At 50.9% G+C, this 27683-nt stretch overlaps 7 protein-coding genes across 7 annotated transcripts; 5 read left to right on the top strand and 2 right to left on the bottom strand.

The window, feature by feature from the left end:
* Positions 1-851: 851 nt before the first annotated feature.
* Positions 852-2339, top strand: STEHIDRAFT_151466 (GroES-like protein; the record flags this gene model as incomplete). Its single annotated transcript, XM_007298612.1, has 8 exons — positions 852-922; positions 980-1137; positions 1201-1274; positions 1330-1541; positions 1593-1875; positions 1940-1998; positions 2055-2235; positions 2292-2339. 8 exons carry the CDS (start codon positions 852-854, stop codon positions 2337-2339), a joined length of 1086 nt encoding a protein of 361 aa, XP_007298674.1.
* Positions 2340-4790: 2451 nt separating this feature from the next.
* STEHIDRAFT_88864 (uncharacterized protein) lies at positions 4791-9560 on the top strand (the record flags this gene model as incomplete). The annotated part of the gene is made up of 9 exons (XM_007298191.1): positions 4791-5618; positions 5696-6032; positions 6090-6310; positions 6370-7226; positions 7279-8496; positions 8558-8584; positions 8647-8844; positions 8915-8951; positions 9016-9560. The coding sequence occupies 9 exons, from the start codon at positions 4791-4793 to the stop codon at positions 9199-9201; spliced, it is 3909 nt and encodes a 1302-aa protein (XP_007298253.1). The 3' UTR covers positions 9202-9560.
* A 1517-nt stretch (positions 9561-11077) lies between these two features.
* STEHIDRAFT_143562 (multidrug resistance-associated ABC transporter) lies at positions 11078-18469 on the top strand. Its single transcript, XM_007298611.1, has 40 exons — positions 11078-11128; positions 11210-11546; positions 11635-11898; positions 11954-12130; positions 12194-12260; positions 12323-12363; positions 12425-12471; positions 12536-12650; positions 12710-13139; positions 13208-13271; positions 13332-13428; positions 13501-13531; positions 13613-13748; positions 13807-13852; positions 13927-13981; positions 14045-14107; positions 14170-14210; positions 14266-14506; positions 14572-14606; positions 14667-14771; positions 14821-14869; positions 14924-15011; positions 15070-15142; positions 15202-15294; positions 15351-15615; positions 15680-15848; positions 15899-16042; positions 16108-16169; positions 16223-16462; positions 16517-16619; positions 16680-16807; positions 16862-16925; positions 17037-17233; positions 17306-17328; positions 17378-17601; positions 17639-17871; positions 17930-17944; positions 18001-18113; positions 18168-18191; positions 18254-18469. Exons 2-40 carry the CDS (start codon positions 11211-11213, stop codon positions 18368-18370), a joined length of 4815 nt encoding a protein of 1604 aa, XP_007298673.1. The 5' UTR covers positions 11078-11128; position 11210; the 3' UTR covers positions 18371-18469.
* Positions 18470-18757: 288 nt separating this feature from the next.
* On the top strand, positions 18758-22139 carry STEHIDRAFT_88857 (P-loop containing nucleoside triphosphate hydrolase protein). Its single transcript, XM_007298190.1, has 10 exons — positions 18758-18869; positions 18930-18943; positions 19006-19068; positions 19123-19323; positions 19383-20728; positions 20781-21227; positions 21291-21405; positions 21460-21687; positions 21747-21814; positions 21876-22139. The coding sequence occupies exons 1-10, from the start codon at positions 18865-18867 to the stop codon at positions 21915-21917; spliced, it is 2529 nt and encodes an 842-aa protein (XP_007298252.1). The 5' UTR covers positions 18758-18864; the 3' UTR covers positions 21918-22139.
* Positions 22140-22839: 700 nt separating this feature from the next.
* STEHIDRAFT_143560 (peptidase M24A methionine aminopeptidase) lies at positions 22840-24729 on the top strand (the record flags this gene model as incomplete). The annotated part of the gene is made up of 10 exons (XM_007298610.1): positions 22840-22869; positions 22911-23059; positions 23129-23427; positions 23487-23632; positions 23687-23783; positions 23843-24009; positions 24062-24114; positions 24178-24286; positions 24342-24422; positions 24475-24729. 10 exons carry the CDS (start codon positions 22840-22842, stop codon positions 24535-24537), a joined length of 1194 nt encoding a protein of 397 aa, XP_007298672.1. The 3' UTR covers positions 24538-24729.
* Positions 24730-25016: 287 nt separating this feature from the next.
* Positions 25017-26622, bottom strand: STEHIDRAFT_136130 (chitinase; the record flags this gene model as incomplete). Its single annotated transcript, XM_007298609.1, has 6 exons — positions 26413-26622; positions 26244-26334; positions 26036-26181; positions 25731-25971; positions 25264-25671; positions 25017-25197 (listed from the first exon to the last, which is right to left on the bottom strand). Exons 1-6 carry the CDS (start codon positions 26595-26597, stop codon positions 25018-25020), a joined length of 1251 nt encoding a protein of 416 aa, XP_007298671.1. The 5' UTR covers positions 26598-26622.
* A 29-nt stretch (positions 26623-26651) lies between these two features.
* On the bottom strand, positions 26652-27318 carry STEHIDRAFT_117200 (uncharacterized protein). The gene is made up of 2 exons (XM_007298608.1): positions 26914-27318; positions 26652-26800 (listed from the first exon to the last, which is right to left on the bottom strand). The coding sequence occupies exons 1-2, from the start codon at positions 27158-27160 to the stop codon at positions 26781-26783; spliced, it is 267 nt and encodes an 88-aa protein (XP_007298670.1). The 5' UTR covers positions 27161-27318; the 3' UTR covers positions 26652-26780.
* Positions 27319-27683: the final 365 nt, after the last annotated feature.

Genomic DNA, 27683 nt, shown 5'->3' with positions numbered 1-27683 from the left:
TCGGGCAGGAGACAAGATAACGTCGCCACAGTGGCGATAGGGCGTGAGAGGCCGCGTTGTTGTCCAACCCAACGCAACAAAGCTCTTTCTGAATCGGACTCGGACGTCTTCGACCAATAATTTTCACCTTTTGTCTTTGCCTAAAACACAAACATTCATTCACAGGAAAATCTACTCAGCCACTTTCCTCCAGGGTTTTGGGTAAGGTGATCACACATTGCGGCCAGTGTTATCAAAGTGTTATTGGCCCACCCGACGTCGGGGTGTACCGTCGACGAGAGCTCCAGCAATTGCAATGCTACTACCCCAAGCTCGGACTTTCGTTGGCTCTCCGTATAATCTACATCATCTAACGGAAACACCAACTACCACTCCATGTAACTGGGACACTAACCATCAGGTATCGTAGGGTATCGTCCACAACTGCACTAAAACAGTGGTTACTCTAACCTTCTTTGGGTATAGGTGCGCACCACAATCTGAGACATATAAATGCCGTTTTTTTCTTACCGCAATACTATTGCTTTCCAGGGGTTGAGTCTATCTATCTTGAGCAGCTTAGCGCTGTACCCTGCTCAATGCAAATGTACATATCTCTGTTCAATGGGATATGCGGGCAGATGACCCAACTTGATCCACTCCTTCCGAAGTCCGAGTCCCATCCGTTTGTGAACATCGCGAACCAGCGAACCCTCTCAATCTCATTGCTCTATCTTGAACCTTTCCTTATCTTCGAAGTCTAATGACCCGAAGGGGTTTTATCATCTCGCCCAGCGAGACGTTCGCGAGTCCTTCGTCGACATCTCTCAAGCCCACCAAGCCTCACTTCTGTCCCATCACTTGTCTTCGCCATGTCATCCCCAATCCCTGAATCCATGACTGGAATGGTGTACCTGGGAGACAGGCAGGTCGAGTTGCGGAAGTGAGTCCACACTGTTATTCTGGAAGACAGTGTGAAAGTTGATTATGAATTGTGCAGATTTACAGTCCCCAAGCCTGGTCGTGGGCAGGTGCTCTTGAAGTCCAAGGCGTCTTCACTCTGTGGTAGCGACCTTCATGCGATCTACCGGCTGCCGGCGAACAAGTGGAGCAAGGATCAGGAAGGTTACTTCGAAGGGGTCATTGGTGGCCACGAGCGTACGCGGTCAAGCCCCTGTCAATGATGCTACTCTAAGTTTGCTCACGGATTTCACACTACAGCCGCGGGTGAAGTGGTCCAACTAGGAGAGGGGGTGGAGAACGTGCAGGTTGGTGATCGCTGTGTCGTGTTTCACGTACGTTTCGATCCTCCCAATCGTCTCTACATAACCTGATATGAGAGTATCTTAGATTACCGGATGTTATAATTGTCCCGACTGTCGTGAACTACGGCCTGGTTCGTGTACGACGCCTATGGACGTAGAGAAGGGTCTTGGTCGCCGATCCCACGGATGGCAAAGAGACGGCGGACACGCTAACTATATTCTGTGTGATGCCATGACGCTGATCAAGATGTCGCCGTTCATGACCTACCTCGACGCAGCTATGGTCGCTTGTGGATAGTAAGCACAATCTTTTCGCTTGTCTTGTGGCCTTCTGAACGGGTTTGGTAGCGGAACAGCCTACTCTGCCGTCATGAAAATGCGGCCGAATGGACACGACCGGGTTCTGGTCGTTGGCCTTGGCCCAGTAGGATTGGCCATCTCTCAGATCTGCCAGAAGTTGGGTGCGAAGGTCTTTGGCTACGAGATCATAGAGTCCAGGAAAGAGTTCGCTAGGTCACTGGGCATACAGGTTTTGGAAGAAGATCAGGTCGAGGTCGCCGAAGATGGCGTTGCACCTAGGCATATTGGCTACGACTTTACCTTCGATGTCACTGGTGTTCCGGCCGGCCGTGTACGTTCAATTCAACTCTTTGATACTATTTAAGGTGTGACTTGATACTCTTTCCTTGTTTCAGATTATGGCTGTACGCGGAGCGAGAAGATGGGGGACGGTCATGATGATCGGTGGTTACAAGTGAGTGGCTTCATCCTTGATCTACTGGACGATATCTGATCGAGTCATTTACCAAGTGACGTGACTCTCAAAGTATCACCATGGATTATCCAGAAGCAACTTACGATCCGCGGATCGTGGGTCTGTAGCATCCCGGAGATGGAGGCTTGTTGCAAAAAGCTCGAAGACTGGCAGTTGCATCCCGATGCGTTGATCTCTCATACCTTTCCTCTGAGCGAGGCAGAGACGGCGTACAAGGTTGGTGCTTATGTTTGTGTTTCTCGTCATCGCCCTGAACAATTCATGTCCCCTAGATGTTCGACGAAGGCAAGGCCAATAAGGTCGCTATTGTGTTTGACTGAGAAATTCTGGATTTCAGTTCTCTGCATTACTCATTGGTTACGAAGTCATACCCCTGGCGAACATCTGTATCTGATGATAGTGCACGCATTGCCAACTAGGTCTCCCTCTATCCATCATGTTACCAGATCGTATGCATACAATGTTGTGGCCCGTATTGGGTGGCGATGGCTGGCCCCGGATCTGCCCGGGAATCAAACCTTCTGCATTACTCCCAGAACTGTCATTGTAACATCTATGTTTGTCCTGGATACCTCCTATGGCATCATAGTATCAAAGGGAGGGGGGGGGCATCAAAGGAGCCGTATACCGATGCAAAATCTTATCTGAGTGCCCTCTTAAACCGCGAGCAGAGCTCATCCATGGGGGTCAGTGAGCTGGCTCCCATCTCTGACAGTCGCGTCGCAGTCTATAATGTCGCACACGCACATCGCACTCCTTTCAAATGACATTCGTTCAGAGAAAATGTGGGACTCAAGTCAATAGTACCATCCTTACGACGACCGTGAAAATGACGAGCTAGAGACTGGTGTTGATGCGCAAACAACCTTGGTGCCAGTGGTGAGTACAGACATTTATTTGCGTCTCGACCGTGACACAGAGCTCGCGTTTTTGCTCGCAATTGTGGCATTGAACACTCACGTATTTACGATAGGTATTTGATTCCGATGATATCGAAGATATTTACCTGGCGCCGTTGTCCGTTATGCCTACTACCAGTACTATATAATTCTATGTACAGGACCCGTTGGGCATGAGTTCTTCCCCAACCTAATGACATTACTCAGCTGGACAGCTTGAAGATTCCCTGTCAACCTATAATGATACCACAGACCGGCACAACACGAGACAGTGCTGAATTAAAGTACCCCGGCGGTTCAAGCCCTCCAACTGCTGACCGAGCATACAAATCTGGGTGGGTCGCTGTGTGCGGGCTTGTCTCCGACGCGGACTCGGGCGAGCTGCCCTACTGTGGTGTGGAGCCACACTCGCCCACCGATGCCGGTAGTTCGCTTCCCCGTCTTGACTTGTTCGGGGTCGGGGAAGGACGACACCAGGCTACCATGCGAGGCCTCACAGAAAAAAATCCTCAGTTTGCTATTTCGTCTCAAGTCAAAGCCTTGCGTCAATCGCGGGTGTCCTTACATCTGGTATGGATGTGTACTGTGGAGCTCAATGATAGCACCTCAGTTATGCATAGACAGCTGTGAAGAACAGCCGAACACTCTGGTTTTAGGTCCGGCACCAAGCCTGGTACAAATTACGCAGAAAGGATGCTTCCATTGTAACAGATGCTCCAAGAGCCTTGTATCATATCGAAAACGCGTCAGGAGGAGTCGCTGATAGTGTGCCGCTGGCATGAACAGCATCCAGTTATCCTTTCTGAACAAGTCCGTAGTCGTGCCAGGCTGCCATGGAAAGATGATCAGTAAGGACAACACCGCGGCAATCAAACAATCAACCGTCCAGCTGGAGGCAGCGGAGTGGGCGACAGTTGCAGTAGCTCGACTTACAGATGCTGATCCCGCCGAGAACGATTGGCCCATTGATCGGTCATCGTACACCCGTCGTACACGCCAGTGTAAGTGGCCAGCTGTAGCCAAGGACGCACCGTTGGGACAGCTATTCTGATAGGGGTGAGTCAGCTTAGTGAGCAGGATTTAAGACCAACGCCGGAAGGGAAGTGGGTAAGTTATCATGATGCCGACCGAATGGAGAGAGCCATATGTCGGAGGTAGAGCCGTTTGTGGTGAGGGATCCCGAGATGACTTTCTGTGCTTCTGTAATCACCTCGCCCGAGAGTAGTGGTGTGCTACTCCGGCGTAAGTGGGGCAAAACAAAAAATAGCAGATCTTAAAGTTATAAGGTCCCTGGTGGCAGTGATAGGCTCGGAAAGGCATCGAAGAAGCGGTTCGCATGGTAGTTTGGTTCGAGGACTTGGATTGGACTGAGCCATGGCTAAACGTAGGAGGAAAACGAGAACGTGATAGTGAACACTACGAGGGGACAGGTGGGTCCTTAGAACCGTGACGGACTTCGCAGAATGGATTGCTATGATGACGTCTTGATGTTGAGGTATATGTGCGAGGAACCTCTGCTGTGTAAGGCCAACAAGTGTGGATATTATCAGAGCCCAAAAGGCAATACAGTAGCCAAGAAATATTCAGCGAGCATAGGCGATAACAGAAACACAGGTGTGGGAGAGAAAGAGAGGAACCGGATGTGGGCGGCGAGAGGACGATGACAAGCGCTGAAGGACTCTGACCAAGCACCGGGACCCGGCCGGCGCGTGCCGAGAAATGCTCTCGTCAGCGGCTGGTCAATAGAGCTCACGTGGAGGCCGCAGACCCAAGCATAAACAGCAGCGGCGGGCTCTGCCGACATCCTCTTCTCCATCCTCGACACCGTTCATGGACACGCCCTCGCTCTCGCCCTCGACGTCGACGGCGACCATGCTCACGTCCCACAAGAATCCCATAGACCTCACTGGAGACGACAAAAGTCTTGACTTCTCACAGCCGAGGCAGATCAAGCGGCGTCGGCTCGAACCATCTCAAGATTCAAATTCGTGGCCCACGAACTCGTCTGCTCGCTCTCCTCCTGTTTACCGTACCATCGCGCCACAAACACTCGCACAAACACCCTTAGCCGACCAGGGAAGCTCAAACACGCCACACAATGCATTCAACTCATTCACAATCCCTCACACCTACCCTTCTCAACCATACCGTCCTGCATTCGCACCGGTTGCAGGTCCGTCGGGCGCCCCACAAGCTCTTACTGCTTTCACTGGGCCACCAGCTCCCCTTCCAATTCAACCCCCATCTCTCCCCAAACCTGGAAACCAGCAGCAGATCATCGACCTCACCGATTCGCCATCCCCTCCACCCCAGGCGCTTGCACAGCCCACTCTTCAACAGCCCTCTTCATCTGCTCCTTTAGAGGACCTTCCCCCGAAAACGCCGGTTTGCATCGGTCAGCTTCATGTCACAGCTCTCGTTCTTTACCCCGTGGGTTATCTGCAAATACGCCAATCGACCAATCCGGGATCCGAAGAGGAATGGGCTCAGGTCCGACTGCACTACGACAGGAATCATGAACGTGCGGGGAGCGAAGATACGATCAACATTCGGACGCCGAGCTTCAAGGGCGCTAATGGAACCACCTTGCCTGGTGAGCAGTTTGGCGTTGTTGAACAGAAGGTTGCATCCGCTCTCGGTCCCATGCTGTCCAAGGGCTTGATACGACTGGATGCTAAAGTGAGAAAAGGGCTGCCGAATGTGAGTCATGTGTCTTGATTCTCTTATTGTCTCAAGTCTCTTTCTGCCCGATACAGCACTAAATTTTCGCGCTCCAGCTACCCATACTCCCGCTCCAAATGCTCGTCTACACACCGAAGGGGAACATACCTGTTGTCGGCGATTATCTCCATCATGTCGGGCTTTACCTAGACCATCCAGCGCCAGGAGAGCCCCGCGTCGGTAATTACCCATACCATAATCCTCACAACCCACCTCCCGGCGGCTTCAATCGTCCAGGTGCCTGCCGCCCGGGTTATGGTGGCGCCGGCATGAACAGGAGATGGTCGACGCCTAACGTGAATGCAAAAAGCGTGGAGGTACAGAGGAGTCAAGTTGATGAGCTGTTTAAGAGCTTGAAAGATGGTGGCGACGAACTGCCCGAGACAGACCCTCGTATGTTTGCCTCCTCGCTAACAATCCGCCTACAGCTTATCAGTTTTTACCGTTCAGCTCCCGAGGTCGGCACGAAACTCTACCCACACCAGAAGAAAGCTTTGACCTTCCTACTCGAACGCGAACGAGAGATCACAAATGAGGAAGGTCAATACTCGTCTCTCTGGCAGTCTCACACGAACACCATGACCGGCCAGCCCTCGTGGTTCCATCTTGTCACACAGAAGGAGATATTCCATGAACCGCCCGTCTGCAGGGGTGCTATCCTAGCAGACGACGTGCGTATGCTCTCATGCTGTGCCTATCACAAGATCAAGCTGACATTGTTTTCTGACAGATGGGTCTTGGTAAAACCATCACTTGTGTCTCGCTGATAGCAGCCACTCTTTCATCTGCCCGCGCATTTGCCGCTTCGCAGTTAAACCCCGTTCAACTTCCGTTTGGTTCTAATTCCGCTGATCCGTCCCTGACGGCCTCCCATTTTGCCGGTAGTGTCTGGGGTATGCCTGAGCCATCGACTTCGAACGCACTTTCAGCGAAAGCCAAGGCCAAAGAGGTTAGGGCTCAGGAGCAGATGGAAGTTCAGTACGCCAGGGCATGTCGTATTAAGACGAAGAGTCGCGCGACGCTCATTATCTGCCCTTTGTCTACTGTTGCAAATTGGGAAGACCAATTTCGGGAACACTGGAACGGAGAGGTCACGGTCTTGGGTGGTGGGGGCGCTTGTCCCGATAAATCTCAGCTAGCGTCACAGGCCGCCTCATCGTCGTCCTCGTCGTGTATGACGCCATCGGATTCGACTTCTTTGACGGCTTTCACGTTGCCGAAGATGTTGAATGAGAGCAGCGGTACTAGCAGTGCAACTGTGGTGAAGAAGAAGAAGAACGGCCAGTCCATTCGTGTCTACGTATATCACGGAAACGCTCGCCGACCTGATCCTGCTTTCCTGGCCAATTGCGACGTGGTCATCACAACCTTCGCCACACTGGCTTCCGAGTTCTCTAAGCAGGCGAAGAGTATCACGGTTGTGGAGGAAGAGGAGGAGGATAGCAGTGACGGAGAGGGGGGACAGGATGGTATCATTAAGCTGAAGGCGAAGAAGCCTGCGAAACGGAAGAGGGTTGGCTCAGGACCGGAAGCGACCAGTGCTCTGCAGAGTGTGTATTGGTTTAGAGTTGTGCTGGATGAGGCTCAGTATGTCCTATTCTCCTTCTGATCGTGATCTTAGCTGAACTTCGTTGTGTAGCTCGATCAAGGAGACGTCAACTGTCGGTTGCAGGGCTTGCTGTGATCTCATGGCGGACCGACGACTGTGTCTTACAGGAACCCCTGTCCAGAACAAACTGGACGATATGTTCGCGCTCATCAAGTTCTTGCGTCTAGAACCTTTCGACGACAAGAACACTTGGACGGAATTCATCGGCTCACCGGTCAAGTATGGTCAACCTCTAGGTATCGCCCGTCTGCAAAGGATTATGAAGTGCATCACCCTTCGACGTACGAAAGAAAGCAAGACGAATGCTGGCGACCGTATACTCTCCCTTCCCCCTCGCCAAGACCAGCTTCTCTACCTGAAGTTCGACGAGAAGGAGCAGGCTATCTACGATCAGTTCTTCTCCGAGTCCAAGGCCGAGTTCAACGAGCTTTCTGACAAGAACGAGGTCATGAAGAACTACGTCGGCATCCTTCAGAAAATTCTACGACTCCGCCAGATTTGCGATCACTGGGAACTCGTCAAAGGCAAGGGTCTTCTCGCAGGCGAACAATCTCAGGGAGACTCGTCAAATTACGAAGATGCGGTGGCTGCGATCAACGCGGAGGGCATTACACCCGCGCGGGCTGCCGTCGTCTTCGCTATCCTGCGCGAGGCGGCGACGACCCAGTGCGTAGAGTGTGGCGTCGAGCTTTGCCAGCCATCTGCCGATGCGCCGGATTGCGTCGGTAGCCTTGATGGGGAGGGATCTCAGCCTGCCAAACGCGGACGAAAGCCGAAGAACGCCACGGTCTCCCGAAACGCCTCCCGAGCGAACAGCCCGTCTGGGACCGGCTCCTCGACGACGATCCCGCTTGTCCTTACGCGCTGTCAGCATCTCTTCTGCGGCTGCTGTTACAAACGCAGCGTCCACCCAGGCTGGCCGAAGTCCGCCATGGAGGCCATTCGTCCTTGTCCCGTTTGTCAGACGGGCTTGATGCCCTCCGACGCCGTTGAGGTCAACCCGAATTTCGTGCCAGGCGAGACGCCGGAGAAGAAGAAGCCCGGGAGGAAGGTGAAGAGGGTGAAAGGGTCGACGGCCGCAGAAGATTTTCACCCTTCGACGAAAATCAATGCGCTCATGGGCGATCTGGTGCAATTTTCGAAGACGAACCCGAAGTCGGTGAATTACGATCCTGAAAATGTGGATGTGCAGTGTGTGGATGGACAAGGTAATGCGCTTGATGACGGGGTTGTGAAGAGTGTCGTGTTGTGCGTAATTCTTTGTCTTGGGGACTATCGTTTCGTACTAATGACCCTTCGTATTCCACAGCTCTCAGTGGACCACTATGCTTGACAAGTGAGTATCCATCGATTCAGATGGTGTCTTCGTCTTTTACTCATCACTACATCGTTCCATAGGATCGAGGAGGCGTTGGAAACGGCGAACATCCACTACGAACGACTCGACGGGACTATGAAGCGTGATGAAAGAACCCGTGCCATGGAGGCTCTCAAGAATGATCCCTCGTGCGAGGTCCTTCTGGTCAGTCTCAAAGCAGGCGGTGTAGGTCTGAACCTCACAGCCGCCCAACGTGTTTATCTCATGGATCCGTACTGGTATGACTCCCTGTCCTTTCCAAACGACTCGGTCTTCGGGCTGACCCATTCCTCCTTCCCCGTCTCCTAGGAATCCTGCGGTAGAAAACCAGGCGGTAGATCGTATCGTGCGTAGTCTTTCATCAGCTCGGGCTTGTCTTCTAGCTGACCTATGAACTTTCCACCATGTAGCATCGTCTGGGTCAGACGAAACCGGTCACGACTATCAAGTATGTCATCGAGAACTCTATAGAAGATCGACTTCTGGCCGTTCAGAAGAAGAAGACCGAGTTGGCGAACATGACCCTCGGCCAGAACTTCAGCAAGGCCGATCTTATGCAGCGTCGCATGGAGGAGCTCAGTGCGCTCCTCGGATAAGCGACGGCTCAAACTTGTTTTCCCGTATTTCTTTGTTCCTCATATTTTGTTTACCCTTGTACCTGTTCCACACCTCATCTTCTCCGCGTTGTCGCTACCCTTCCTGCTTTCTTGCTGTCACCCGTGTGGTCTTTTGTTATTATTCGTACAATATATGCTCGCGGTCTCCCTCCGTGCGCCCCTCTCCGTTCACGCCCTTCTCCCCATCAGCCCCAATTCTCTATCTTGTTACTTACGTTGCCTGTCGTACATAGATGCGTCATGTTCGTTGTTGTACTTAAGATTTCTCAGAGCCACGAGACGGAGACGTTTCGCCTTGGACTGTACCCGTAACCTATGCCCCATTTATTCCATCTTTTGCCAGCTTTCTCCGTCGGCGTACACATACGATCTCTTCATCGTTCTCAGTAATTTTCGTTTTTATCCTGGCGTGTACCCAGAGTCTTATTTTTTTTGAACGGGGAATATGAATTGATTCCGTGCCGTGTACGTAGCGACCCCAGAGCCAGAATTCGAGGGTCGGACTCTTTTCATGCAGGTCCATGATCATTCGCTATTTCTTCTTCGACAGACAGCGAGAATGATACGGTGCGGGCTTCATTGAGCGGTGGTGACTACCGTTGAAAAATACTTGAGATAACGATGGCACCCTCACGGTCGAGGCTGCCATCAACATCTGTATACCTTTTCCGACCTTCATCTGCTAATCAATGCTCATCATTCCACCGATGAAGCACGCCACTGTCGTAGCCAGAGGCAGAAATGACAGGATGAACGGCGTACTGAGGGGTCGGGGCGTCGTTGAGGTTGGAGACAAAATCATTTACTTTCCGATAGAGAAAATGATACGTTGCAGACTGAGGCCTCGATCGGGAGCTTGCAGAGGGTCGTACTTATGAAGAAACGGAGTGGCGGAGTCCTAGAGAACAAAGGCACGAATGTTCGTACATCGCTCATAACCCACTGCTGTTTGAGGCAGATATGGTGAAAGCCAAATGTGTAACGGTGCATCGTAGTGCGGTGACATCAGTAAAGGAGGGACTTGTCGATGTTGCCCGAGTTCTGAATAGCCAAGTTGTTCAGAGTGCTCATATCGAGCCCTCACATATACGAGCTCATATACTGCGTTTATGAGGGCTCGATATGAGCACTCTGAACAAGGCTAATCTTAGCTTCGGTTGGGGCGCCCTGGAAAAAGTTACCGGTACTACCTGGTACACTACAATCACACCTCGTGCGAAGGTGCGGTCTGAAAGGGATTGGCTGAAAGAGAACATTTCGATCAGTCAAAAAGTAATTGTAGAGAAACAAGAGGTCGTCTGGATATTAACCTGTCTGAGTGAGAGTGATGATATGTTGGCTTTCATAGTACTAGTCAGAGCGTCGTGGTCCAGGGTCAACCACTGAAGTTGAACTGATCGCGCCGGCCCGCGGCATCTCCAAGCAACGTCGCAGCGTGGGACCACGTTGCCTCTTAAGGCGCTTATTTGGTCAATGTTTGGTCTGAGAGTTGGGGATGTGAAAGGCTACGAAGTGCTACTCAGTATTCAGGACTCTCCATATTTCGAGCACTCGCAATGGACAGTTAGCTGCCAACTCACTCACCCATGGAATTAATCAGGCGGTGTCTGTTGGCACCGCAAGATATCATCACGCAGTTTCGCCGGCACCGTATAGTTCGAATCATATTACTTGTGCACGCGAGCTCGGAGCCGCCTTTCCCAGCCTTTCCCAGCTCGTTCCTAGATAAACAAGTCTGCAGAATGTTGATCAACATCAACAAGAACCACGACGTAAACGCGTCGCGAGTCACGCGGCCCTCGCTCTTCGTCCTTGCCAACATGTTCTACCACAACTCTACCACAGATATAACAGGCTTGGATATTTCTCCTGGAAGTCTCACTCCATTGGAAGTACTAGAGACAAGGTAAGCATCCTTTTGAACTGTATACATTTATTTAATGACCATTAACTTATTATGTGCCCAATGGTATCCTTCACTGCATAGCATGTGGGGACACACGTTCGCGGTCCTTGCGTACATCTCATTGGCATCGTCCTTGGTCATAATTCTCCAAAGTGTCTACGCTTTCTACCTCTCTAACGTACTCGCTCGTCATAAGGACTCTGAGATCATGCATGATCCTGGGGTCGCCATTCCTCGGAACGGCTTTCACATTTCTACACATATCGATGCGCTGGGAGGGCCCGCCATCTTTGCGTATAACGTTGCTCGAACACTCTCCGTCTTTGCTCTACTTGGTCTATCGGTCGCAGGATTGCTCTCTGACCAGGTAAAATCCCAGGAGGACCGACTGCTTTACCTAGCATTGTGCCTCGTCTACGTGCGTCAAACCCAAACTCCCACTTGGCATCCGCGTTCCTGCTGTTGCCTGTACTAAATATATTGTCATCATTTGTTGCCCCAATCAGGCCTATGCCTCCGCTCTAGCTTTCTGCACCATTACCACACGGCGCAAATTGGCCGCCATCACAGAAGAGCACCTCATGGTTGTGCTTATCTCCGCATTCGTTGTTTTCGCGTATAGAGATGTTTGGCCTCTAATGACCTTTACTCAAACGCCGGAAGACGGGGGCATGGGGAGCCTGTTGTGGACTCAAGTGGTCTTGCTTGGATTCGCGGCTGTGTTTGTTCCTCTCACGATCCCCAAAGCATACATCCCACTTAACCCGAAGGTACGTAGTACACAGTTTCATACTTTACTAGTGGTAATGAGAACACTTTCTCTAGGACCCACACCAGAACCCTAACTCAGAGCAAACAGCGTCTCTATTCTCTCTGTGGACCTATGGCTTTCTCGACCATATCGTGGCCCTCGCATATCGAGTTCCTCAGATCTCGCGAGACCAATTACCCCCACTAGCCGACTACGATCATGCAAAAATTCTCGTGGCGAAGAGTTTCCCGGTTTGTGTACAACTCGGCCCACAGCGGCATCTATTGGCAGACTGACTAACTGTCAATTTCCAGCGCATTGATCCCTTCAGTGGAGCGAAGAGCAAAAGGCATCTGTTTTGGGGTTTGCTTGCAACATTTCGTGAATAATTCTTTGTACGGCGTTGCGAGAACAAAATACTGAACTAGTTGGACTTGGAACAGGGCGAGAATACTCGGTAATGGCGGTAGTTCTACTTCTAAGGGTGAGATTTTCAGTTGTGCGTTCGCTCTAGAACATGTTACTCACTCGAAAATATATGCTAGATCGCATGCAACATCATGAGCCCGATTGGTATCAACCAGTTGCTCAAGTGAGTTGTTCCCTATGCACCTCGATCGTATGCAGTTCCTTGATCTTCTGTTTTCCCGTGATAGATACATTGAGAATAACGGTGAAGGCGCGACTGTCCGTCCTTGGGTATGGATAGCTGCGTTGTTCTTTGCTCCCATGATTGGCAGTTTGGCGGCACATCGCTACCAATTCCTTTCTGTGCGTTTGTTTCTCTCCGTTCTGTCCACTAGCCATCATATTACTGAACCTGCATCTAGGGCGCAGTGCAAGTGCGAATCGAATGCATCATCACGCAGCTCGTATTTGAGCACTCTCTTCGGATCCGAATGAAAGCGAGTATATCCCCTGATGTCGAGGATGAGACGTCACAGTCCGATACCGCTAGTAGTCTCACAAAGACCGCTGTGGATTCAAGCGAGGGCGGCACTGGTCCTATGGAGAACGATGAGATGAGTCACGCATCTGGTTCATCCGTCGAGGGAGAGGGGGCGACTCTACTGGCTCAGAGCCAGTCCGATCAGGATTCAAACAAAGTCCCCCGAAAGGCTGCGGAGATATCTGCAACCGAGGTGGAGAAGAAAACTGCAGAGACGAGCTCGAAAGCTAGTAATATGATTGGAAATATCAATAACTTGGCTTCGACGGATTTGGACAACATCACCAATGGGAGAGGGTTTTTGTATGTCCGTAAGTGTCCTCTCTTGTTCGCGTCGCTGAGTAATATACCGATCATCATGTCCTGACCTTCCTCGTAGCGATCTACTTGCCCATCCAGACAGCTATCAGCATCTGGTTTCTGTACAGTATCCTTGGGTGGAGGTGTGTAAACTTGTCTCCTCAGAGTTGGTGCATTACTAAACTTCGGCTAACTCTGGGCAGTGCATTTGTGTCGATGGCCACTTTGGTACTGTTGTACCCCATCCCGATATACGTCGCCAAGTCGATTCACAAAGCACAACTCGAAAAGATGAAAATGGTGGGCATTTTTTCCAATATTTGCATCCATGTCTCTCATTACATCCGCTGACTGACTTCTGTCGTTCTCAAGTCTGATGAAAGAGTTCAGACCGTGACTGAAAGTAAGTTCAGCTCCGCCTGGCGGGCGAGCGGGTTCTTTTGAATTAATCTACGTCACTGCTGAGTATGCTTTGTTATTTCAGCACTCGGCGTCCTCAGGATGATTAAGCTATTCGGATGGGAACCTAAGATCAGCGAACGTATCGCGACGAAACGCGACAAAGAGCTCGGCTGGATTATAAGGGGTCAGATGTTCGGTCTTGCCAATGCCAACCTCAAGTGAGCTCTCATGGTTGAATTATCGGAGATGTAGTTGGTATACTGACAATGTCCTTAGCTATATCATTCCAGCTCTCGCCATGGTCTCCACCTTCATTGTCCATGTACGTTTGTGTCTAGAAGCATATTGGCCTGACCACTCTTTCTGGATAGCTGATCAAATATCTCGATCCTGTAGACGACAGTCATGGGCAAGGAATTGACCGCTTCTGCGGTCTTCTCATCTATCGCAGGTCAGTGTGCTCCCGTTGCTAGTACAAGACGAGATTAAATTGATGAAGAATTTGAAATGATAGCCTTCGATATCCTTAAGATGCAGTTGTACATGGTCTTCTGGCTACTACCTCAATTCATCCAAGGTTCGTGCAATTTGAAGTGCGGATAATTTATGGAATATGCTTGAGCTCTCCTTATATCATAGCTAAAGTCTCTCTGGATCGTATCGGCGAATTCCTCCAGGAGGTAAGACAATATCGAAAGGATTGCAGAGAGAAAGCTGACCATCATTCCTTCGAAGACCGAGCTCTTAGATGAATATCAAAATACGATCCACGAAGATCAACAGCTTAGGTCCTGCACGCCAAATGAATTTCCGGCCCCCGATCAAGATGTAATTGGATTCCGAGATGCAAGCTTTGTCTGGTCTCGCGATTCTCTCGATGATAAAGTTGGTCAGCGGAACTTCACGCTCCGTGTGGAGGGTGAGGTCGTCTTCAAACGTGGGAGTCTCAACCTAATCGTCGGACCGACTGGCTCAGGTTTGTATTTCTTTTGTGGGTTGTGCAAGTCATTGACGCTGACTTTGTTACGATATTCGTATCAGGAAAAACGTCACTATTGATGGCTTTATTGAGTGAGCCAGAACTGTGCCTCTGGGATTATGATGCAGTCATTCTAATACTAATCTCCGTAGGCGAGATGCACTTCATTCCGCTCGCCAATGATTCCTGGTATCATCTCCCTCGTACCGGTGGTGTGTCCTACGCCGCTCAGGAGTCTTGGGTACAGAATGAGACAATTCGAGTGAGCATCTCCCAATATTGTGAATTTACATCCATCTCAGTTGTGGCAGGACAATATATTGTTCGGAACTCCATACAACGAAGATAGGTACAAGCAAGGTGAGCTTTGAGCCGATGGAGCCTCAGAGGTTACTATGCTCATAATTTTTGTAGTGATTTCCCAATGCGGGTTGGAGCGAGATCTTGGCTTATTCGATGCCGGTGACCTCACTGAGGTTGGTGAGAAGGGCTTGACCTTGAGGTAAGACAGGTTTACTCTACGTAAAGAGCCGCGAGGATATTCAACGCTCGGTCGGCAGCGGTGGTCAAAAAGCTCGCGTTACGCTTGCCAGAGCTATATATTCCTCCGCAGAGATTATTCTGTTGGATGACGTGAGTGCTCATTCACCTCTGTATAGGAACTCCTTAACGACTTTTTCCATGCAACCTAGATTCTCGCTGCTTTGGATGTCCACACTGCACACTGGATTGTCGACAAGTGTCTCACCGGGCCTCTTGTCAAGGGACGGACTGTTCTCCTCGTCGTATGTTCTTCCTGTTGTAGACGACACGCTCTATCTAAAACGGAGGCTCTTTACAGACGCATAATGTCGCCATCGCCAGTCCTATTGCCGACCATATCGTATCACTGGACCTGGATGGTCGTGTTGCCTCCCGGGCATCTATTGAAGACGCCCTTGCTATGAACAAAGTACTTTCCCGTGAAGTAGCCGAGGAAGTCAACGTGATAGAGAAGGGCGAGGACGACATCGGTGCAAAACAGCTAGATGATGCCGTTAAGGCCGCTGCTGGCAAGTTAGTCGTCGAAGAGGAAATCCATGAAGGTCGCGTTAGTTGGGCAGCTCGTGAGTACATTTCATGATATCAAAAGGTCGAGTAACTGATCTCGCCGTGCAATTTTATCACCAGGCGTAATGTATCTGTCCAGCGTCGGTGGTTCGTGGACCAGATTATTTTGGCCCTTCTTCCTCGTGACCATGTTCGCAACCCATTTCACGATGGTGGCACAGACTTGGATTTTAGGGTGGTGGGCGAGTGCTTATGACCATCACTCGCCTAACGAAGTCAACGTCTCCTAGTACGCTATACTTCAAACTCAAGATGTATCCCTGCTGATTTTCATCATAGCTATCTTACCATCTATATGCTAGCCTTACTGTTGTGCCTCATACCATATGTGTTGGGAAGCACCGCATGGGTCTTCGGCTCTATGGCAGCTGCAAGGACGATTCACAAACGCTTGATAACTTCTATACTTGGCACAACTTTGAGGTATGTCCTACGTGTTTCCTTCGCATTTTTCTCTGATCGCGTGTTGATTCCTGTTCCATATCAAGATGGCTAGACAAGACCCCGACCTCAAGGATCATCACTCGTTGTACTTCAGATATCAGCACCAGTATGTTTGATCTCACCCCCTGGTATAACACAGTTCTCCTGATATACCTCTAGTTGACCACGCTTTGCCAATGCACGTCGAAAACTGGATCGAGAGCACCATTTACATGTTCATACGACTGGGAGCCGTAGTCGTACTCACGCCACAGTTCCTTCTCCCAGGTTTATTCATTTTCGCCGCGGGAAGCTGGCTAGCCCAGGTGTATATCAAGTCTCAGCTAGCGGTGAAGCGAGAAATGAGCAACGCAAAAGCCCCAGTCATGGGCCATTTCGGCGCGGCCATCGCTGGACTGAGTGAGTGCCTTCTCTGCCTTCGTTATGAATGTTCCGGCTAACGAGAGCGACTAGTTTCCATCCGCGCTTATGGCGCTCAGGACCTCTTTAGACAAGAATCGTACAAGCGTATTGACCGGTATTCTAGAGCCGCCAGGACTTTCTACAGTCTCAGCAGGTAGCAGCAACGCACTCTCTGGCATTCACTACCTCGCTGGCTAACGTTGCACTCCACTAGATGGGTATGCGTACGCATTGATGCCCTTGCTGGATTGTTTTCTTCTGGCCTAGCCGCCTACTTGGTATACGGGCCTGGACACGCTGCCCGTTTGTCATCAGATACAGGGTTTTCTCTGACGATGGCCGGCATGTATTTGTATGTTTTATATGTCACAGCTTACACTAACTACATGAATTTAGTCGCATTCGGAGCTATCATTTTGGACTGGGTGTGGGTTCTGAATGACGTCGAAATTGACTGTGAGTACCTCTTTAACAGCTCACACCTCAGGTGCTCATTATTTCACACTCTCAGGTAATAGGTAGGCCGATACTTGAAAGTATTATAAAGATTGCAGCTGAAGCGTAACGAGCCTAGTCTTGAGCGTATTCAGTCCTATGTGGCCATCGAGCAAGAACCAAAGCCCACGAAGGAAGGTGTTCCACCAGCTTACTGGCCAGCTAGCGGCGACCTTCGTGTGGAGAATCTTTCGGCGCGGTACTCCACAGATGGGCCAGTTGTTCTCCACGACATATCGTTCCACATCAAATCCGGTGAAAGAGTTGGTGTCGGTGCGTATTCGATGTACTTCACGCCCCATTTACTAGTTCCCGTATCTTATGTGCAATCTTTGATTCATGCAGTCGGTCGTACGGGTAGTGGAAAAGCGAGTTTATTCCTACACGACGGCGAACGTGACTAACGTACACTACCAGAGCTCCTTGACTCTTTCGCTCCTTCGCTGCATCTATACGGATGGAAACGTATACTATGACGGTATACCGACTGCTTCCATCAATCTCGACGCCCTGCGCACCAACATCACCATCATCCCTCAGATGGTTAGCGGCCTGATACTATTCTTTCTTATTCACTCATCATTGCTTACTTATGTCGATGTAGCCCGAGCTTTTGAGGTGAGTCGCTCTAAGTCGCTTCGGTACTGCGTCGCCTCTGAAATACGGTATTGCGCGTAGCGGTACTTTGCGAGAAAACCTGGATCCGTTCCAAGAGTACGACGACGCCACATTAAACTCGGCGTTACGCGCATCGGGCCTATTCTCATTGCAAATGGAGGACTCTAAGAATGGAATTAACCTCGATACCAAAATATCGAGTGGTGGAGGAAACCTTTCCGTTGGACAGAAGCAGGTTTTGGCGTTGGCAAGGGCCATCGTCCGCGGAAGCAAGTTACTCATCTTGGATGAAGGTTCGCGGGATTTTATACTTTTCATGGTTGTATTGCTCATTGAGTATTGTGCTTCCAGCCACTTCTGCGATAGGTATATCTCATGAAGCTCTGCTAGAGCGTAAGGACACAACTAACAATAAGTCGCAGATTATCAGACGGACTCCGTGATTCAGTCATCTCTGCGCCATGAACTCAAGGGAGACATGACATTGATCACTGTCGCTCATCGGCTACAGACCATCATGGATGCAGACAAGATCGTGAGTGCCCTGTAGTCTCCTCTCCATCCACCGCTAGTAACTCATCTCCGACAGATGGTATTGGACGCTGGACGAATTGTACGTCCTTTGCTGTACTCGTGGTGATATTTCATTGAATATACTAAGTCATTGATATACAGGCCGAGTTTGATACACCGAGTGCACTCTTGAAGAAGAAGGACGGCATGCTGCGAAAATTGGTAGATGAGAGCGGAGACAAGGAGCGGCTCTACGCTATGGCCATGGGAGACCTGTGATCATGTCTTGTACTTACATGTTGACTATGTCGCTTTCTTCTCGATCGCTAGGGAAGAAACACGCATGTCAAACGCACGATACATCATTATCTTGATTTCTCCAAGCTTTCCACAGATCACCCAGGTTGAGCGGAGACGGTAGCATATTGAGCGCCCACGCTCAGGGGCATGACTGAAATGAGCTCCATCTATCGGTGTTAGTTCGAGTGCCCATAGTTTTGTGTAGGATGAGTCCGAGTGACTGCATGTACAAAAGTTGAGCGGATCATGCGTCGACGGTGCCGGTGAGGGAGACGGACGAGGTGGGCCACACTCGTTATTACGTAATAGACCTGCCCTTAACTTGATCGATAAGCGGAAGGTGGCTGGAAAACTTTACCTCTGCCCGTCATCCTCTCCAGTCTCCAAGCTCAGGCCACGGACGACTGTCCTCCCTACGTCCCCATCGTCTCCTCCAATCTTTTCTGTATTCTTCTCTGTAAAATCTAGCCACTATGGTGTACGTATTTTCAATATTCTCCATCGGTGATTACATCTAACATGGCTACTTTGCCATCAGTAACTTCACTATAGGTTAGTAACAAAATTTCACCCACGGCGTCCTTGCAGGTGTTGACGGTTCATTCAATGATTAGACCAGATCCGTGGGCTCATGGACAAGCCCACGAACATTCGTAACATGAGTGTTATCGCCCATGGTACGTCGATTCCTGAATTTCAGGCGCTTGCATAACCTAATAGCCCCTCTCCAGTCGACCACGGAAAGTCTACCTTGACCGACTCGCTGGTGTCGAAAGCTGGTATCATTGCCTCCGCCAAGGCCGGCGCCACTCGTTATACCGACACAAGAGACGACGAAAAGGAGCGTGGTATCACCATCAAGTCCACTGCTATTTCCATGTACTTCGAGTTTGACAAGGAGGAACTCCCCGCCATTAAGCAAAAAACTGACGGTACGGTAGCTTCGTCCCGCTGATCCTCATCTATCTCTGATCGTGTTCGTTTCCTGCAGGTACCGATTTCTTGATCAACTTGATCGATTCGCCCGGTCACGTCGATTTCTCCTCCGAAGTCACTGCCGCCCTCCGTGTTACCGACGGTGCCCTTGTCGTTGTCGACTGTGTCGAGGGTGTTTGCGTTCAGACCGAGACTGTGCTCCGTCAGGCTCTCACCGAGCGTATCAAGCCCGTTATCGTCATTAACAAGGTCGATCGTGCCCTCCTCGAGCTCCAAGTCACCAAGGAGGATCTCTACCAATCTTTCCAGCGCACCATCGAGAGCGTCAACGTCGTCATCTCCACCTACAACGACCCAGTACTCGGTGACGTTCAGGTTTACCCCGAGCAGGGCACAGTCGCCTTCGGCTCTGGTCTTCACGGATGGGGCTTCTCTCTTCGTCAGTTCGCTCACCGTTACGCTAAGCGTTTCGGTGTCGACAAGGACAAGATGATGGCAAAGCTCTGGGGCGACAACTACTTCAACCCCACCACCCGCAAGTGGACGACCAAAGGCACCGACGCCGATGGCAAACCCCTCGACCGTGCGTTCAACATGTTCGTCCTCGACCCCATCTTCAAGATCTTCGACGCTGTCATGAACTTCCAGAAGGAGAAGATTGCCCCCATGCTCGAGAAGCTCGACGTCAAGCTCGCTCAGGACGAGCGTGATCTCGAGGGTAAAGCTCTCCTGAAGGTCATCATGCGCAAGTTCCTTCCCGCCGGCGACTCCCTCCTGGAGATGATTGTCATCAACTTGCCTTCTCCCGCTACCGCTCAGCGCTACCGTGTCGAGACCCTTTACGAGGGTCCTATGGACGATGAGTCTGCCATCGGTATCAGGGACTGCGACCCTAAAGGTCCTCTCGTCCTCTATGTCTCCAAGATGGTCCCCACTTCCGACAAGGGCCGCTTCTACGCTTTCGGTCGTGTCTTCTCCGGTACCGTCAAGTCAGGTCCCAAAATCCGTATTCAGGGCCCTAACTACGTTCCCGGCAAGAAGGAGGACCTCTTCATCAAGTCCATCCAGCGTACCGTCATCATGATGGGTCGTTACGTCGAGCCCATCGAGGATTGCCCGGCCGGTAATATCATCGGTCTTGTCGGTGTCGACCAGTTCTTGCTCAAGACTGGTACTCTTACCACCTCCGAGACCGCCCACAACATGAAGGTCATGAAGTTCTCCGTCTCTCCCGTCGTCCAGGTCGCCGTCGAGGTCAAGAACGCCGCTGATCTTCCCAAACTCGTCGAAGGTCTCAAGCGTCTCTCCAAGTCGGATCCTTGCGTCCAAGCATGGATCAACGACACCGGTGAGCACATTGTTGCCGGTGCTGGTGAGCTCCATCTGGAAATTTGCTTGAAGGTATGGTGACTTCGTCTGCGCACGCTGCCATGACTAAATACTCTTCTTACAGGATCTCGAGGAGGACCACGCTGGTGTTCCTTTGAAGAAGTCTGATCCCGTCGTTGGTTACTGTGAGACTGTCAAGGCCGAGTCATCTATCGTCGCACTCTCAAAATCGCAGAACAAGCACAATCGTCTTTACGCGAAGGCCATGCCCCTCGATGATGAGCTCTCCCTCGCCATCGAGAACGGCAAGATCAACTCCCGTGACGATTTCAAGGCTCGTGCCCGTATCCTTGCTGACGAGTACGGCTGGGATGTCACCGACGCTCGTAAGATTTGGTGTTTCGGTCCCGATACCACCGGTCCCAACTTGCTTGTCGATGTCACCAAGGGTGTGCAGTACCTTAACGAAATCAAGGATTCGTGTATTGCTGCATTCCAGTGGGCGACTAAGGAGGGTGTCTGTGCTGAGGAGAGAATGCGTGGTGTCCGTGTCAACATCCTCGATGTTACGGTACGTCGTTTTAGCCAGTAATCGTGCTTGGATCGCTTTTACTCACGACGTCGTTGCCACCAGCTTCACACCGATGCTATCCATCGTGGAGGAGGACAGATCATTCCTACATGCCGTCGTGTCACCTATGCTGCCTGCCTTCTCGCGACCCCTGGTCTCCAGGAGCCGGTCTACCTCGGTCAGTAATTATATTTCGTCGAATCTACTCTTTTTGTCTGACCATATTATGTAGTTGAGATTCAGTGCCCGGAGAACGGCATTGGTGGTATCTACTCATGTCTGAACCAGCGTCGTGGACAGGTCTTCTCTGAGGAGCAGCGTGTTGGTACCCCCATGTTCACGGTCAAGGCCTACTTGCCCGTTACGGAGTCTTTCGGTTTCAACGCCGCTCTCCGCTCCGCCACTTCCGGACAGGCCTTCCCTCAAGCCGTCTTCGATCATTGGGAGTTGATGAACGGAAGTGAGTACTTCAAGCTTTTCTGCGCTGTATGAGCATATATTGACGCACATCTTCTGTAGCCCCCATTGAGAAGGGGAGCAAGCTCGAGGAGTTGGTCCGTACCATCCGTACCCGCAAGGGTCTCAAGGTTCGTCGTTCTTCCGTATATCACACCTGTGCGTCACTCAAGCCTGAGCATTTTCCGACAGCCCGAAGTTCCTACTCTCGACACCTACTACGACAAGCTTTAATCCTGTCGTTTTCGGTCGTTGCCTTCTGTTTCTTTCGGTCTTGTGTTCGAGGAGCGTCATTCCTGTGCAGGTTACATTTGTTGTTCGTTGAAGTCGACTCGTGCTGTTGTTGTGTTGTTGCTGTTTCTCTAGCCCCGATTACGAGTGTACTACGAAGTCCCGAGATCATGACAATCCAATGTTTTCATTAGTTTGACTGGATAATTCTCCCTGTGCACATCCTTCGACTAGTCGACGAACGTATGAGAGATTGCTATCGGATAACAGTCAGGGTGAGTCCATATGATCAAGTTCGAATTCTCCGACGCGACAGTCAGCTAGGAAATGGTAGCTATGGCGGAAGTAAGGAAGACCGTGCAGCGTCTTGTGTAGGCCATAAGTTGCCAGGAAGGACCACATGATGACGGACCAGGAGCGTAAATTCCTGGCCGCAGGTATGCAATCTGTCGACGATTACTGAATGGCGAATGTTCAACAAAGCCTACTATGAAGAGCCTGAGGTCAAGGCCTGACCGCAGGATGTCCTCTTGGCATGATGTATGGAGTATGAACGTTGAACGAAGGATTGAAGGATCTTGTTACCGCTGTTTCGTTTCGACTAGGTTCGACTCCGATAAGGTCCCGAAGGGTTCTCCAGGTTTTTGAGCACGGAATTTGCCTAAAAGCAGCGGTTGCCGAATGTTCGCCGCGAGAAGATGGTCTCGATGGGTACTGCGCAGTCTTCTTGTCATTTTGATTCGCGATTTCAAGGCACCTCCAAATTCCAAAACATACATAACAGTCTTCCTACCGTTAGTAACTGACATACCCTCTCTCCACTCGACGGTCATGGTCGCTTCACCGACACTCGATGAGCATCTGAAGCCAGAGGACGACGTTCAGGACCCCGAAGACGAAGATCTGAACGAAGACGGGCCTGACGATGTTCCTGGCGATGTGGCTGGTGCGGGTAGTTAGTGCCACTCTCATTCTACTCCTTGATGGGACTTATAGAGCTCAGGTGTGGCGAAGAAGAAAAAGAAGAAAAAGAAGAAATCGGCCAAAAAGAAGCCAGAGCAAACAGATCCGCCACGGATCGCCCTATCTAAATTCTATCCGGATGGCGTATATCCTGAGGGTGAGGTCCAGCCGTATAAAGACGAGTACGCCGCTGTTATAAGTTGGCCACAAATTTAGTGCTGATCCTTTTTCTTCTCTTTGTGGTTGGTCAGCAACATCTGGAGGACGACGTCCGAGGAGAAGCGACATACAGAGAAAACAATGAACGAAGACCCAGAGCGAACCTACGAGTCCATTCGCAAGGCGGCTGAGGTGCATCGACAGGTTCGACAGCATGCTCGAAAATTCATCCGTCCCGGGATGAAGCTGATAGATATAGCCGAAACTATCGAAGCCGGCACGCGAGCACTGGTAGATGCGGACGGTCTAGAGGGCGGTATCGCTTTCCCAACTGGCCTCAACTTGAACCATTGCGCGGCTCATTACACTCCGAATCCTGGCGATACCACTGGTATTTCTACGCTGTTATGATCTACCGTCAAAATAAGCACTCACCTTGGTAACACACAGTACTCTCACAAGGTGACGTCCTGAAGGTCGACATCGGCGTTCATGTGAGAGGACGAATCTGCGACTCGGCTTTCACCATGACCTTTGAGCCTACATACGATAAACTGCTAGAGGCTGTCAAGGCGGCCACCGATACGGGTATTCGTGTAAGATTGATCTATGGTATTGATGAGTTGATCTAATGAGGCCCCTTTTTGTAGGAAGCAGGAATTGACGTCCGTCTAGGAGAGCTCGCCGGCCTAATCCAGGAGACGATGGAGTCCTACGAAGTCGAGGTTGCTGGCAAGGTTTATCCTGGTCAGTACTCCGGCCCTATGCTATTCTTCCCACGAAATTGACCGTCTTACTCCATGCAGTGAAGCCTATTGAGAACTTCAGCGGGCACTCAATTGGATTGTACAACATCCATGCCGGCAAGTCGCTTATGCTGATAAAGAACGACGACGAGACAAAGATGGAAGAGGGGGAGTACTTTGCCATCGAGACATTTGGCACCACGGGCCGTGGTTACTGTATAGAGGAGGTGAGTTGTCAACGCGACAATCTAGTCCGACGGAGCTGACAGTGTATTTCAGGGAGACACATCACACTATGCCAAGATATATAACGCACCGCAGGTGCCATTACGGTGAGTACTTTGCCACATCTGACCAACATTTTGGCGCAATGCTGATAGTGCTATATCCTCCAGGTTGTCCTCTGCGAAGTCGCTGCTGAAGACCATCGAAAACAAATTCGGCACTTTAGCTTTCTGCCGCCGCTACCTTGACCGGGTTGGAGAAAAACAGTACCTGTTTGCTGTACGTTCTCTGAATTGTATCACCAACGACAAACGCTGATAATCCTGCCTCGTAGCTCAACCACCTGGTCTCACAAGGCGTCGTCCAACCATACCCTCCACTTTGCGACCGGCGAGGGTCTATGACTGCCCAATTCGTCCGTTAATTTCTCTAGCTTCTCTACCTGCCCATGCTAACAGCAACTGAAGGAACATACTGTTCTGCTTCGTCCTACCGGAAAGGAGGTAGTGTCGCGAGGTGACGACTATTGATTCTGTTCGTGGTTGTGGATGTGTTATCAGATAACAGAAGAACTCAATCGTGACATCGGTTCGGCGCTTTTTTCTCTGCCTCCAGAATTGCCCACGAAGCTTCCAGGTTCACATACTCTACCGGATTCTGGTCAGGAGGCGTATCTACGATGGCGTTATGTATTCCCAGTCTCGAGCCACATTATTTCTTTCGCTCAGTCGAGGGCTTGTTGCTAACATTTGCGTGCATACGCTCTGCACCGAGATTCAGCCTGAAATTATCAGATTGCACGGTTGGGTACGCAGTAAGCAGCTGAGTGGTTCAACCGTCAGGAGCACTAAGAAACCGCCATATTCCGGGGAACAGCGTGAACATGTGTCTATCGTTGCCGCCGGGAGCAAGTGAGATCTCCCGTAAGGGACCAAATGCGCATGGCTGATTATTAGATGGAAACGAGAGGACGGTACAGTAAATACCATTAATAAAGAAAGTGTATGGGGTTAGAATAGGGACGACGACGCGCGAACACTGTCCAGAAGGATGTCCTTGTAATCACCTCCCGCCTCCCACATCGCAAACCCACGAAGGCCCATAGTGCTAATCAGTACGCCCTTTTCAGCGACCGACGTCGCATCATCAAAAGAGACAAAATGCTCTGCCTCCTGGTTATAGACCCGAGGCTATCAAGTGTCGGGACAATATATTAGTAAAATATCGACAACGGGTCCGAACAAAGTGCGGCTTACCGTCCGGTCACAGTCACCGTAAACATACGCAATACCATCCGCGGCGACGCCTTCCTCAGTCAACCATCCACCCTCGACCAAACCCCAGAGATCCATATTTCCACTGGCGAGGAATGGCTTGCCGCATACGTCACTGCCGGTGGAATTGTCCCAGCTATCTCCCACTAATCGGACGCTAGCGTCGAACAATGGGTAAGCTGCGAGCACGCCGTCGCCGTTGGGGAATGCGGACGATGCATTAACGCTGAACGAATGCCCATACGTCGCCACGCCCATGACGATGTGGTCGGACGGCATTCCAGCATCGTTCCACGCCTTGACGGAAGACACGGCCGACCCCTCTTGCTTGTCCGCGCTCTCGCATGAATCGTCGAGAGGTGCGTTGGGTCCCGCTGTCGCGCTCCAGCTCTATGAAGTCAAACCAAGGAGTCAGAGAGTCGAAACAGTATAAATCAATGAGGACTCACCCCCCAAAGGTCATAGTTCATGATCGTGATAAAGTCAAGGACGTCGGCGAAGCCTGAGACGTCACTCGAAGGGTTGCCACTCGCATCCAGCCAGGGTCTCACTGCAGTAGGGGCACTGACAACGAAATCTTTGCCGGCTGGGTCTGCGCGGAGTTCTTGGAGGAAAAGAAGGTAATTGGCAGTGTCATCGGGGCTCTTCGCGTTGCAGCCGACGCCGACTTCGCTGCCCGGATACTCCCAGCTAAATCATCGGAGGTGAGCGCCCGGAAAGGATTATTCAGGTCTGCACGTGGGGTGGCACTTACTCGAAGTCTACACCGTCAAAACCGTAGCTCTGAACGAGACTGACGACGCTCTGGACGAAGGCCTTCCGGTTGGCATCATTTTCCACGTTGGTAGAAAAGTGCAAGGAGCCGGTCCAACCTCCTACAGCGATCATGGCCTTGACGTTCTATGCGATATAAAGGTAATTTAGCCAAAAGGTTTCAATTGCTCAGGGACTTAAGCTCGTACATTATCATGCGCTGCCTTGACGAAATCAGGTATGACCTCTGGGCTGGAGCGGTTCAAATATAGAGCCCCGGAGGGATCTTCCACCGTCTCACTGTCATCGTCGAGGACAGAACCAAAGTTCAGCGTAGTGTTCCGACAGTTAATCCATACTGAGAAAGGTTAGACTCACGCAAAAGAATATATCATGTGCGTATATTTTTCCCAGCTCACATCAGTGAGAGGAAAGTCATCGTTGTGCCATCCGGTATAATAGCCAACTGCGACCGGAGACGTGGTACGTCGACTCAGGTTTGTGGGAGAGGATGACGCGGATGCCACCAAGAGAGATAAGAATAGGGCCGCAGTGGGAAACATTAGCGACTGGCGTGGGGAGTCTTGTGGATGAGGGTCCGAGGCAAGAAAGTAAATATTAGTGTCGAGACGGCCGTGAAAGAATGACAGGTAGTAGGTGGCGCGTTCGAAACCAGGAGAACTCAGTCCGAATGAGAGAGAGCAGAACTGGGGAATGGGCGATAAATGTGTCGAGATGGCATGTCTTTATAACACGATGAGAGAGGCTGTGGGGACAGAAATGAGCATATATCAAGTGTACTCGATCGTGTCCTACAACGCGAAACAACTGCTCGCACTGCCGCAGGACCTTAGCGTAAGAGTTACTTAGCCTTCTTACCTACGAGCTCTGAAGGGACCCCCGGTGGTCTCCTTCCCGGGCCAGGAAACTGTTCGGTAGTATCAGTGACGGCCTCTAGCTTCAGACATCCGGCTCGTGGATGAGAAGATATTGAGCATGATCCTGCATGACCGGAGCTCCTCCGCAAACACACGAATATTTGAACACCACGCGTAGTTGCCAATGAGTGATTCTGTCGCAAAACTTGCATTTGCCCGGGTCGGCCAGATCTTGGCGAGCTAGGCATAATTAGTTCTGTCAGGATGTGCCCCCCTGACCAGGCCTAACAAGTTTCAGGAAGGGGAATTTCTGCCTGACCAGGCCTAGCTAGCCTGATCAGCCTTGTGCTCCTGTACAGTGAAAAATAGCTTCGTTGCCTCGTAGCACTAGGTACTACTGTAGGCGTAGTGGCGTAGTGACCCTTGCATTCCTTACTTACCGTACAGTCGTTCGTATAGGACGGCTTGCTTCCAGCGATTTGCAGAATCGTAGTCGCAGTCGCTTTTTTCTGCGATGGGGCTTGCGGCTTCTTCTGACGCAACCGACTCCCATAACAGGTTGTGAGCGCCACGACCACCGGTACCGTCCTCTGGCGGCGGGCCACCCTCCACTGAAAAGCAATGTTTCGAGATATCTCCATCTCAAAAATTGTACAAGTGATTCTAGTGTGTTGTTGACACACTCACAGTCTTAAAACCCAATATTTAAGTGGCAGCATCGAGGCTGGCTCGAGGACGAGCACTGTGGCCCCGTGTAGAGTGGCCCGTCGG

Source organism: Stereum hirsutum (assembly GCF_000264905.1).
Source record: "Stereum hirsutum FP-91666 SS1 unplaced genomic scaffold STEHIscaffold_1, whole genome shotgun sequence".
Taxonomy (NCBI): Eukaryota; Fungi; Basidiomycota; class Agaricomycetes; order Russulales; family Stereaceae; genus Stereum; species Stereum hirsutum.
Note: the sequence above shows the minus strand (reverse complement) of the source record. Positions and strands in the feature narration are given on the sequence as shown.

What these genes read in the sequence shown, in the direction of transcription:
- STEHIDRAFT_143562 (XM_007298611.1), top strand. Translation starts at nt 11,211, where the DNA reads ATGTGGGGACACACGTTCGCGGTCCTTGCGTACATCTCATTGGCATCG. An exon ending in CGTCGGACCGACTGGCTCAG is followed by an intron (nt 14,507 to 14,571) that starts GTTTGTATTTCT and finishes TATTCGTATCAG; the next exon opens with GAAAAACGTCACTATTGATG. An exon ending in CGAAGATAGGTACAAGCAAG is followed by an intron (nt 14,870 to 14,923) that starts GTGAGCTTTGAG and finishes TAATTTTTGTAG; the next exon opens with TGATTTCCCAATGCGGGTTG.
- STEHIDRAFT_88857 (XM_007298190.1), top strand. An exon ending in ATCTGGAAATTTGCTTGAAG is followed by an intron (nt 20,729 to 20,780) that starts GTATGGTGACTT and finishes CTCTTCTTACAG; the next exon opens with GATCTCGAGGAGGACCACGC. An exon ending in CCAGGAGCCGGTCTACCTCG is followed by an intron (nt 21,406 to 21,459) that starts GTCAGTAATTAT and finishes CATATTATGTAG; the next exon opens with TTGAGATTCAGTGCCCGGAG.
- STEHIDRAFT_117200 (XM_007298608.1), bottom strand. Translation starts at nt 27,160, where the DNA reads ATGCCTAGCTCGCCAAGATCTGGCCGACCCGGGCAAATGCAAGTTTTG. An exon ending in GGTCCCTTCAGAGCTCGTAG is followed by an intron (nt 26,801 to 26,913) that starts GTAAGAAGGCTA and finishes CTGTCCCCACAG; the next exon opens with CCTCTCTCATCGTGTTATAA.